Below are 13365 nucleotides of genomic sequence, written 5' to 3' on the forward strand. Positions count from 1 at the left end.
CAATTAGAAAGGATAATGGGACTTCTATCCTCTTCAATTCAGGCCATCTTCCAGGTCCCCTACATTACCATACATTGCAGAGACTAAAAGGGTCTTATCTCGAAAGGGTCAACTTACTCAGAAATAATCTCCATAGCTCCAGAAGCAAAAACAGAACTCCAGTGGTGGATAGACCACATGGAAGTTTGGAATGGAATGGAATATTGTAATATGGCAGGCGGAGTCCTGCTGCGTGGCGGCCCTGGCGATGCATCCGCCTCTGCACCGCTGACCACCAGCACGACTGCTGGGGACTTTTCACCACAAGTATGGCAGACGGCTGCCAGCAGTCGTAGTATGGCGGTCTGCAGACTGCAAGCACTGGCAGTCTAGTGGCGGGTTTGACAAATTGACCGCCAAAGTCAAAATGAGGGCCATAGTCTTTATTTTTTCTTTTGTTCTTTGTATCTGCTGTATTAATAAAGTGAAGAAAGTCATGCATAATCCTCATCTCCTGGTCTTTGATTGAACAGAAACTTTCCTTCTCATTAGCTAGGAAATTTTTCCTTCACCAAAATGCCAGGGGTAGCGGAAGTGACATCACATGCCATTTGACCTTTTACTTTCACTCACACACGCGCTTACATATAAACACACATTCACACTTACAAACACTGTCACTCACATAAACACACTCTCACCCAGAAGGACGCACACAACATACGATTAAAAGCATTTTTTTTTTTTTACTCACCTCAGATTTCAGGGACAGTCATATTCCAGCTAATTGTAATCCATTCTTTATTACACTAATAGTGAATAATGTAGCATTATTTACTATTAGTGTAATAAATAGTTGAAAAAAAACAAGGAAAGTAGAGCTCCAACGCCCATCCATAAGCACGAGCTGCCTATGTTTTTGTGGCACTGATTTTGTCACTTTCAGGGGTCCAGTGCCAGGGGTCACAAGGGGAAACCCAGGGGGTCTCAACTGCGACCCCTAAATAACATCCAGGCTGCACACTCCATGCAGCTGTGTATTCAAAAAAGTGTCTCCGATTATACCCCTTAGCTTGTCAATCATAAGAAATTGGGTTTCCCTAACCGAAAAACAAAACGAAATAAGTTAAAAGGGTGGCAAACTCCTTAGAGCTACTGTAAATGTAAGTCTCTTCTCATGTTTAGAAGGATACACAGCTACCGTGCAATCTGCAGAAAACGAATACTAGAAGCAAGCCACACTCTATAAAATACTATACAGAAAAATATATTACAAACAGAAAAACATCCAAACCTGTGGCTTGCATCCACTAAATGTGATAACTGTGTTTTAAAATAGTTTCCCAAGAGTCCCTTCACCAAAATCAGAACACATAATTGGACTCTGCTATACACACTTTAACCTATGGACACTGTCAGTGCTCTTTATGGATTTTTGAGTGGTGAGATGTCAGGGTTTATGTAGGCTTCAACCCACCATAGTTTATTCTGGAATGTGCTGCAAGTGATTACTGAATGGCAACCCGAAGACTGGGTTCTCTACAGAAGGGATTAAATAACATTCTTTGCCTACTTGTAAACGGTTCCAAGCTGAATATAATGAAATGCGTCAATCTTCATTAGCAGCGCCTGAAGAAAAATAAATGGAAAACAAGTTTTGGAACATTTGCAAGATTATTTGCGTATTCATGCATCTGGCTAAATACAACTGAAATACTTATATGTATTTGATATGCCATGCAGACAACGCTTCATATTTTTCCCATAATGCCATTAGATAGGTTAGGTTTAAGCTCGTGAGCATTTGTTTCCTTAGTATAACTTCTGGAAATAGAAAGGTGATCGACCACTACCTGTCATTGTAAAGAAACAGAGGAAAAACTGTCCCCAACACCAGGCCGAACAAAGAAATGTGTAGCAGCATACTTCTTAATCTTGTATGTACTGATACAGACTATTCAGACTTATTGATGGTAAATTAAGGGAGCCAGGCGCATATGAAATAATTCGTTGCCATTTTTCAATCTATGACAACGCCCTATTTTTCTTACCATCCATCGGCACCATTATCCTCATCATATTTTACTATTAGTCATATGTCTGTACTTTTTTAATTCTAGTTGTCCTACCTACAAACGATTCTCATCTATACAAAACGATCTAATTATATAAAATTACCATGAATTTATTAATTTCACATAGTTTAGTGGGGACCAGTAGGCATCATCGAAAGATTTGATATTTTTGTCTATATCCCATTTAAAATTAATAATCTACAGTGCAAGTCAGATTAAAATCTTCTCCTTTTTTCAAATCTAGGCTTAATTAGATGTGGCCTAAAGACAATTGTAGCTGTCTTACCAGCCTTTTGTAATTAAAAATATTCAAAAAAACAAACGTAGGAAGAGGCATGGCTTGAAAGAGCATGAAGCAGCAAGTTACTCTGTTGACCTCTACTCTGCTCCTTCCCATTTACCTATGAAAATGACACAACCTACCTTTTTCAATGTCACTCTAGGTCACCCAGTACTGAGGAGTCATTAAGTCCTTGTCGGCCCAAGAACTGTTATGGAGCCAGCGATTCTGAACTAAACAGATCAATACTCTAAAGACCAAACACGCTTCCATGCAGCACAGCCACTGTCTTGGGTCCATGCAGTGGAGAGTACGGCCTGATAGCAGCCTGGAGTGCAGACAAGGGGTGCTGTGTGAAGGACCAGTGTGCAGTGGACCCTCTCTCTCAGAGATGGGAACAGGCAGGGTCAACCTTCAGAGAACGATGTATGACGCTGTGGGAGGCTCTAGTGGCACCGCAGCCATATGTTAAAACTAGCAAGCATTGAGGGGACCCTCCAACCGGATGGTGCCATTAGGGCAGCCTCAGGCACACAGGAAGCACTTGTGGCCAAGAAAGAGGCTCACACATCCTGAGTAAGAATAAAGCAGCAGGCCTCAATCCCTGCAACAAGGGCCACTTTGCTGATACTGGGAGGCCACAGCTGAGAATGGTACTGGGGCCTGTTTGATTGGTAATCTCCCAATCATTTCTAAGAAAATCAGTCAAAGGACTGCAGCCCAGGCCAGGGGCACGTAGGACTCCTTCCCATGTATAAGCACCATAAATTTAGCAATCCTCAAAACAGGCTAATGGACTCTGAAGGTGGGACAACAGAGGAATGTCCTATGGCAGAAGATGCAAGGAGCAAATGGCCACAGACAGCAACGTATCAGATCAGTGGTTCCCACCCTTTTGACTTCTGTGGACCCTCACAGTACTGGAACTCCGGGACCCCCACTGAATCATTATTGGAATCCGAGAACCACCCCAATGAGCCATTACAGAAAGCGGGAGACCTAATATGTTAATTTTATTAAATGTTCTAAGAGGTCACGGACCCCCTGAGGAGGCTTCGTGGACCCCCAGGGGTCCCCGGACCACACGTTGGGAACCACTGTATTAGATGGTGATCATTAAGTCAAATCACAGTTTTGCCAAATTATTTTCACTGTATCTTTTTTGGGTGTCACCTACAGCTGTATCAAATATACTCTAATGTGTAAATAAAGAGAACTTTGAAACATCCCAAATCAGTCGCTGGCTTATTATGTTCTTCCTGTTTCAGCCACTGGCTTTAGATATCGTCAATCAAAACTTAGAATAGCCCACAGGGTACTGGCTCTCTCAGCTCATGCCTTCTTTGTCTTTCAGCAAGTACTTGAATTGCATGGATCGAGGGACTATCTTCACTCCCATTGTTGCTCTCCTTTAGTGGTAGTATAAAATCCCCTCCCATTATGAACCCCTCTGACCTTCTTACTGCTTACTCACAAGCCTGTACTCTCTGGTCAATTTATGTATGTGCTTCTTGTTGCCACCTCCCTGCTGCAACCACCGCTCTGAGGCCCTTGCTTTTACCCTCAATCCCCCCACAGCTTTGGAATTTTTTCCACGCTTCCAGTACCACAAAAACATTTGCAAAAGCATTAGCAGCAGACTTCCATCTTGAAATGACTTTTTTTTATACAATTGCTTTCTCGCTGTCGGTAAAAGCACCGAATGGCCATCTTCAAGTGCTATTTTTACTAGAAATTGCTCCCTAACAATATAGGTAACACACTGAGTTGAAACGTGGCGTATACAAACACATAACGTCATCTTTACATGGTACAAGTGTAAAAGAATACCATTTTAAATTGGAGGCCCACCAAGCCAATATATTTGCCAATGGTTGCACCCCACCTAGAAAGGCATTGGTAAAAGCAATACAAGCGTTCACTGGCCACCCAAACGCCCCCTCCCCCCAAAAAAGACAAAGGTAATTGGCAAGGAGTGACATTGGTTTTACCAATGTTTTCAAAAAAACAAAAAACTCATATGTGCTAATAACATGCTTTAGTTACACTACATCAAAGACAATAGTGCATTTTCTTTGTGCAAATAAATATCAAGTGGTGTGCATTACAATAATAACCCTTCCAAGTACAGAGCGTCTTCAACAGATCCATTAATCTACCTACCAAACTGCAGCCAGTGCTTTCTAAGACCAGACTGCAGTGTATTAAGTACACTTGTCTGCTGGGAAACAACCACACAGCTATATTAAAATTATACACAGAAGGTATATTTTCTACTCTAATTATTTATTCAATGTAACAGACATTTTGGATATGTTGCTGTTTGTTTTCAAGCATTCTGGGAGGTGCACAGGGATCTTTACAAGACTCACTGAACAGGATCATAGTACGCTGTGCCCATGTCAGAGATGTTTAGTTTCACTTTTGGCCTCTAAACATAACTGTAATGTGGTTAAGTGATTCCATCATAAATCAAAAGAAACCTCTAAAACGGCCTACTTTTTGCAGTTATGGGCCAAAGGTAGCATTTACACGTCTACCTATCTTTTAGAATCCAGCAACTGACGTAAATTGGACACTCTAACTTATAAAATATAGAGTAGTGACAAGGTCACCACTTGGAAACATCCATTTATGCCACTTGGAAACATCCATTTATGCACCACAGTGCATTACGTAAGTGAATGTAATTTAAACAACTTTTTTGACATAACATCTATTATCAAACAAGTTACATACCTTCAGTAATGCCTTATCTGGTACAGACTTCCTAGCAACTGACTCCATAACTTATATTATTCCCCAGGAGTCAGAATGGATCCGGCGTTGAGGCGTTGTCTACTTTGGATGTGGCATGAGCCGTGCCTATATTGGTGCCTCCCAAGCAGGCTGGCATCAGTTTCTTTTTGTGACTATCTCTTTGCCAGAAAGCCTTGCCACTGACGTAATCAACCAAAATGTTTGAATGTGGACAGTTATCAATCTATAAAAAGCATCTAAGTTAGATACAATACAACCAGAACCCAACTATATAAGAACACATACTTTTTTATTGCTGTGAACCATTATCATGGCATAAAATATCTCCTTCGATAAACAATAGTGAACGCAGTGGTGAAAGAAGTGCACCACAAGTGACGAAAGGACACCACATAAAAAAGAACAATCAAAAAATTGCTGATCTTTCTTCAATCCCTGGTGTATCTCACAAATTGACAATTTACAAGACAGACCTCATCTTTCATGATTTTAATGAAGAAAAGTTACTCTATGAATATATTTGTTGAGATTTTTAAAGAGGCTGTTTTTTTGAGTTTGTCATCCCAGTTTCTAGAGCCAGGGACCACTCTGCTACACCCCTGCGCCAACTCTCTACTGTTAAAGCGAGCTGCGACATCCACGTAATGGTAACTCTACGTCGTGCCAGGACCATGGCTAGATGTCCAAATGTATGTCATTTTACGGCCCCTAGGGCATAATTACCCAAAGGGCAGAACTGAGGATTAAGGGTTATAGGTAGGTCTGTAGCGCACACCATTCTGCATTTCATGCCATGTGTAAGAAATTTGCTCCCTTTGCACCACAGAGAGGGTAGGTATCAGATCTTGCTCGTGTTATGCCGTTTAAGTCTTTGGGGTCATGTACGTCCTATGCAGGGAAATATATTAATTGAAAATGGGCGTTGCTAGAGACTGTTTGTGTCAATTCACCGATGTGTACCCAGTAAGCTTCCTCAACCGGAGCTTCCAAGTTGAGTTCCCATGCAGCAAGGGCTCATGTGGGTCCCCTGTGTGTCCACGCGCATGGCTCTATAGAGGAGCCTGATCATGTGTCTGCTAGATCCCACTGTCAGTAATACCCCCAACATATGTGATGGAGAGGAGGCTGGGCGGCTAGCTTGGCCATATCTGAAAGTATTAATCAGGGTGCAGGCTCCCCACTTGTTCACACCCTCCTTCCCTCCACGCCGGAAGGACATATCGACCATCATCTGCCCAACCGATTCTGGGATCCAGATAGGGAGTTTTCTATGAAATGACGCCCATTTTAACACTGTGGTTACAAACCGCTGCCAGGACCTAGCCATCTGCCTTACTATGTATGGTGCGTCGTTTGCAACGCTGCCCCCCTTCATTAGTAATTCAAGAAGATGAATCCTCGACCAGTCCTGTCCGCAGCCACATTTCCCAGCTAGGGACAGAGTCCAGCCACCTAACAGCATGTTGCAAGTGTGCTGCGTAATAGTATAGTTCTAGGCGCACGGCTTCCAGACCCTCTAACACGTATGGTCTGTTTAGTGTAGTTAGCGCCACCCTGCTCTGTGTATTCTCCCAAAGAAGAGATCTCAGTAAAGAGTTTAAGTGCTTAAATGTACATTGTGGGATGAGATTTACTGAGTTCTGGAGGACATGCAAGCATGTAGAGAGGAGCACCATTTTAGAAACAGTAAGTCTGTACATCAAGGACAGGAGGAGTGTATTCCAGAATGCAATTGAGGCATCAAACAAGGACGTTGCTCTACCTATGTCAGGGCGGAATTGTTGAGTTTGGGTATCTGCCACAGGGATACCCAGACAGGAAGGAGTTCTATTCCCAATGTAGGCCCAGATCCAGAAGGAGCTCTCCAGGGACGCCACACAACAAAGCCATGGGAAACATCAGGGACTTGGTCCTATCAATCTGGAGCCCTGAAATGTCTCCAAAGTCGTCTAAAATCTTTAGGCGCACGGGTACTGCCACCTGGTGGGATGAGACGTAGAACAGTGCATCATCTGCATATAAGGAGATGACATGACGTGTTTGTCCTAACTGCATGCCCCAAGCTCTTAAATCCCAGACCTTTATTACTAAGAAAAAAAGGAGCGGGGACAGGTGGCATCCCTGTCACATCCCACACCCTATCTGCCACCCCTCAGATCGGGGCTGTCGCACTCGTATTCTAGCCATTGGGCCCGTATATAGCAGCTTAAACCACTCCCTACAGTGCAGTTCAAATTTCACCACTCTAAGGACCTCCAACAGATATCCCCAGTCTATGATATCAACGCTTTCTCTATGTCGATAGAGATTAGCGTCACTTCAGTATCTAACTCCTACACTTCATGGAATACATGAGTCGGTCGTCTTAAGTTCATAGCCGTAATACAGCCAGGAATAAACCCACATTGGTCTTCATAAATTAAGGTTGGAATGTGAGGGGCAAGCCGGAATGCCAGTATTTTGGCTCAGTATTTTCACATCAGAATTAATTATAGTGATGGGCTGATATGCTGCTGGGTTTGTCTTATCCCCCCCCAGGTTTTGGGATCATACATATCTCTCCTTCTCTCATGGTTACGGGGGAGCACACCCAGCGTGCGCGCCACTAGGAATACCTCCAATAATTGCTGCGTGAACTCCGTTGTGTGCACCTGATAAAATTCTTCGAGGAACCCTTCCCGTCCCGGGGTCCTCATGTGGGGAAGCAGTTTCCCAACTGTCCTTAGTTCCTGGAGGTCCAAAGGAGCTCCCAGCTCCTCAACTGTTGATGCAGGCAATCTGGGGATGTCCAAGTTCTCCAAGAATGGAGCATAGTGGACCAGGGAAACATTGGGGTCCGCTCTGTACACGAGTTGCAAATGAACCTTAAATGCGTGCACTATGCCCTCCTTAGTAGTCTGCACTGTTTAAGTGTAAAGTTGTCCAACCTGCCCAAGATGTTTTTCAACCACCTGCATACAGTGATCTGTCCATTTGTGTGATGTGGGTCTTGCACCTGCGGTGCAGCTAAGTGCATTTCCTCCCTGCGCGACTCTGTTTGTAAATGCCTGCGGACTCCACATGTTAGACCTGTGCATGTCCACCTTATAACAGTCATCATGGCTTCCCACTCAGTCGCACTATGAGCTGTGGAACCCCAGTTTGCCATCATGTATTCAGATACTGCGCAGGACAGGGTTTCCCTACCCTTTGGATCCCGAAGGGGGGGGCCACCCCATAACATTTCACAACACACTGGAGAGTGGACCAAGAGGAAGCGTCCCAGGGGTGTGATTTTCAGGTCTCCCAGCCTCTCAATACCTGTTTCTAGAATTCTACCTAGCCTGCAATATGTATTGTGCATGGGCGAGTGACAGGTGTAAGCCCTAAGTGTTGGGTTTCACTCCCTCCAGATATCAGTCAGGCCCATATTGTCCAGTACGCAGTTAAATTCACCTAGCCAAAGGAAAGGGGGTCCTATCTCCTGCACTATCAGATCCTCCAGGGATAAGAAGAATGTGTGGTCATCGATGTTAGTGACATAAGTATTAAGGGCCATATGTACGAACACATTTTCCCATTGACACAGAATGGGAAAAACACTTTGCTACATCTGGCCCTAAGTACCTTAATTGTACGACCATCAAGCGATCCCTGCATCAGGACTTTCCGCCCTGCCACATCTGTGTCTGTATAAGTCAAGGACAAGGGGAGGCCGGGTGCCTTCCAAATTAAGGTGCCCCAATAGTAATAGTACTAAATTAGTTATAGGTGAGTTCCCACTTCAGAAATTACAAATAGTAAGCCCAATGCTTGAATAATTGTTTAATGCATCAGAACGAAGAGTTCAGTTCCATAGGTATATAATCCAAATACCAAATGACAGTCTTAGAGTTGAAAATAGGTTCCAAAGGTCAACAAAGTCGTAGTCCAATCAAATAATAAAGCGATCAAACCAAAGTTGAGAAAGTAATTGAGTAGCGATATTTGAAGGAGGAACAGCCAACACGTGTTTCGCCCCTTTGGCGGGTAGGCGGGGGCTTTCTCAAGGCTGTGGAAGATATATGTGCAATATGAGTTACATGTCCAGCTAGAGTATTTCTAATATATAAGCATGCTATCCGTGCAGGTCATGCAGGGCCTGTTGTGCTCCCACGCAGTGAAATCTATAATTATAGAAATATGGTGCATAGAAGAATCCCCAGTGTGAGCTGTGCTCAGGTTTAGGAAAAATCAAAAGAGAGGAGGAAAGAAGTACGAGAAAATAAGCAAGTGATTGTGGTCCTATTCATTAGGTGGAAAAACGAGTACATACTGGCACTCGCGTAATGATGATTCGTGCTCCAAAGAGATATATAAATCAACAGGTGTTATTAGACACATCCAATAAGAGATATTAGTGTGGCCAAGGTAAAAGACTCTAAAAGAATAATAACGTACCCCAATTCAGAGCTAAATTGCGAACTTCTGACACCAATTGTCACAATTTGTGAGCAAGGAATCTAGACATGAAAACAAGTTTTGGAAACTCTCATATACATTCAGTTTTAGCTGGATAGCACAGTGATGAAAAATACCCAGACATTGATGGTATTTAAAATCTCCCCCTTGAAGAACCATAGCACAACTAATGTCAAACAAAGCTGTTAAATTAGTTATCTAACCAAATAGGTAGACGGAAAATATCTTGATGTGACAGAGAGATATGAATAGTGTGATCGTAGTTCACTAAGCCGTAATGACAAGTAAATATGAGCAACATGCTCTCAATTGTGTAAACCTATTACTCATAAGAAAAATGCTCCCTGTCAAAATATACCACAAACGTATCTAGAGATCGATAATTTCGCTAAGTATAAGGATGCAAAGTTCTCAGTTAGTACATAATTAGCGAGTAGAGTGAGAATATTTTTACCTGTCGTTACGGTGAAAAAGAAAAAGAAAAAGCCTGTCGAACAATCCAATGAGAAATCTCAAGCGCGTCCTGCGATAAATCGTAAAGACGCCGTCTGGAAACGACGCGGTAATTATACAGAGGGCGTCCTTCCTCTGTCTCGAGTTCAGCGAGACAGAGGAGGGACACAGCATTCGGCATGCAATGAAACTGTGGCGGCCATATTGAAAACGGTTTAAGGCCGTAGATCAGGAAGAGTCCCACTGAGCAGTAACGTGGGTGATAGAGGAGGGAGAGAGGGAAATTTAAATAATTCAACTACTGAGGACTGATGCCTCAAAGAGATATGATAGAACAGAGGAAGAACTTTATTATAGAATAGGAGGGAAGCGGATAGAGTGGGAAGCACTTTTTGAAAGTAATTGTTATGAAAAGAATTGTTTGAGAGGAGGTTTTAAAACATAGAAACAATAAGTAAAAATAGGAAATTGGTGGATATGGAAGCGGAAATGATCTAAGGGTGATCAAGAATTGAGAAAAGGAGAGGAATAAGCGACAGTATAAAGAGTAATAAAAGAATAATGAAAAACCCATAGTATGGCCAGCAATTTGGAGAGGAAGAAAAAATAGTGGTGGTAGGTCAACAACGAACTTAGACTACAGCTAATTAGAACAACTGTAACAATACAACAATTACAATAGCCAATAGTGCCATTCGTAATCCTGATTCAAACCATTCTTCACTGTATCATATTGAATGATCATCCTGCTTTCCTCTTGTCGTAGTCGTAACTGTAAGTTACCACCCCGTGGGGACGATGTAATTCGGTGGATTCCACTGAATTTGAAAAATCGTTCATTATGATGGAATGTTTTGTAGTGCTCCACTAAAGGCGCCTTATTCTCCAGTTTGAGAATGTTCCGAAAGTGTTCTTGAATTCGAAGCTTTAGGGGGCGAATCGTACTGCCTATGTAAGCCTTGTGGCATGGGCAGAGAATCAAATATACCACATTTCTGCTCTCGCAATTTATGAAGTCCTTGATCATTATTTCTTTGTCATTAATGTGCAGTGTGGTTGATCTATTGAGTCCCAATTTACATATTGAACACTTAGTACTAAGTGTTCAATATGTAAAACTCGAGACAGAGGAAGGACGCCCTTGGTATAATTACCGCGTCGTTTCCAGACGGCGTCTTTACGATTTATCGCAGGACGCGCTTGAGATTTCTCATTGGATTGTTCGACAGGCTTTTTCTTTTTCTTTTTCACCGTAACGACAGGTAAAAATATTCTCACTCTACTCGCTAATTATGTACTAACTGAGAACTTTGCATCCTTATACTTAGCGAAATTATCGATCTCTAGATACGTTTGTGGTATATTTTGACAGGGAGCATTTTTCTTATGAGTAATAGGTTTACACAATTGAGAGCATGTTGCTCATATTTACTTGTCATTACGGCTTAGTGAACTACGATCACACTATTCATATCTCTCTGTCACATCAAGATATTTTCCGTCTACCTATTTGGTTAGATAACTAATTTAACAGCTTTGTTTGACATTAGTTGTGCTATGGTTCTTCAAGGGGGAGATTTTAAATACCATCAATGTCTGGGTATTTTTCATCACTGTGCTATCCAGCTAAAACTGAATGTATATGAGAGTTTCCAAAACTTGTTTTCATGTCTAGATTCCTTGCTCACAAATTGTGACAATTGGTGTCAGAAGTTCGCAATTAAGCTCTGAATTGGGGTACGTTATTATTCTTTTAGAGTCTTTTACCTTGGCCACACTAATATCTCTTATTGGATGTGTCTAATAACACCTGTTGATTTATATATCTCTTTGGAGCACGAATCATCATTACGCGAGTGCCAGTATGTACTCGTTTTTCCACCTAATGAATAGGACCACAATCACTTGCTTATTTTCTCGTACTTCTTTCCTCCTCTCTTTTGATTTTTCCTAAACCTGAGCACAGCTCACAATGGGGATTCTTCTATGCACCATATTTCTATAATTATAGATTTCACTGCGTGGGAGCACAACAGGCCCTGCATGACCTGCACGGATAGCATGCTTATATATTAGAAATACTCTAGCTGGACATGTAACTCATATTGCACATATATCTTCCACAGCCTTGAGAAAGCCCCCGCCTACCCGCCAAAGGGGCGAAACACGTGTTGGCTGTTCCTCCTTCAAATATCGCTACTCAATTACTTTCTCAACTTTGGTTTGATCGCTTTATTATTTGATTGGACTACGACTTTGTTGACCTTTGGAACCTATTTTCAACTCTAAGACTGTCATTTGGTATTTGGATTATATACCTATGGAACTGAACTCTTCATTCTGATGCATTAAACAATTATTCAAGCATTGGGCTTACTATTTGTAATTTCTGAAGTGGGAACTCACCTATAACTAATTTAGTACTATTACTATTGGGGCACCTTAATTTGGAAGGCACCCGGCCTCCCCGTGTCCTTGACTTATACAGACACAGATGTGGCAGGGCGGAAAGTCCTGATGCAGGGATCGCTTGATGGTCGTACAATTAAGGTACTTAGGGCCAGATGTAGCAAAGTGTTTTTCCCATTCTGTGTCAATGGGAAAATGTGTTCGTACATATGGCCCTTAATACTTATGTCACTAACATCGATGACCACACATTCTTCTTATCCCTGGCTTACTACTTGTAATTTCTGAAGTGGGAACTCACCTATAACTAATTTAGTACTATTACTATTGGGAGGCATAGAGTCCAGGCCTTCCGGTTTAGAGTTCTCACACTTACCTCATAATAACGGCATTCTAAGGAAGTCAACTGGCTGGACTCCTCTTATTTTCTTTGCCCCTAGTGTAGGTAGAGTATTAGGAATGGTATAACTGCCCTCTTCATTTCTTTGCCAATCGAGCTGCCCACCAAGTCACATAGCTATGTCTCCTGCAAACATGCATTCCTAATCCTGTCTCTCTTTAGGTAGGAGAGAATCCTACGGCGTTTCTGAAAAGAGCCTATCCGCCTGACATTCCAAGTGATAAGTCTGTAAATACCCACTATCATTGTAAGATTCCACATCTTAGAATAGATACCAAAGCAATCCCTCCCCAGTGGAGGGTCTGCGAACTGACTCAGACCAAAACATCCTGGAGGTCTGAACAGGCAAAGTGTTTGTCACAACTGACCAGACTGACAAGGCAGTAGTGTTTGGTAAACGTGTGCACGATTGCCCATGTAGCAGCCTGACAGATGACAAGAACAGCAACTCCACAAGCTAAAGTAAACACAGCTTTGGCTTTGCTGGAATAAGCCTGCAAGGCCTCAGGGGCTGCTTCTTAGCTAATATGCAGCAGATCTTTATGTAGAATACAGTGCACCTGGAGATG

At 42.4% G+C, this 13365-nt stretch overlaps 1 protein-coding gene across 2 annotated transcripts in view; it reads right to left on the reverse strand.

Annotated features, from left to right (window-relative positions):
• The window catches only part of NT5DC3 (5'-nucleotidase domain containing 3), a 390067-nt gene that overhangs the window by 245678 nt on the left and 131024 nt on the right, over positions 1-13365 (reverse strand). For both annotated transcript variants that reach the window (XM_069228992.1, XM_069228993.1), the window contains exon 4: positions 1553-1608. In XM_069228992.1, coding sequence (XP_069085093.1) covers positions 1553-1608 — 56 coding nt within the window. The remainder of the gene's footprint in view (positions 1-1552; positions 1609-13365) is intronic.

Source organism: Pleurodeles waltl, chromosome 4_1 (genome assembly GCF_031143425.1).
Source record: "Pleurodeles waltl isolate 20211129_DDA chromosome 4_1, aPleWal1.hap1.20221129, whole genome shotgun sequence".
Lineage (NCBI taxonomy): Eukaryota > Metazoa > Chordata > Amphibia > Caudata > Salamandridae > Pleurodeles > Pleurodeles waltl.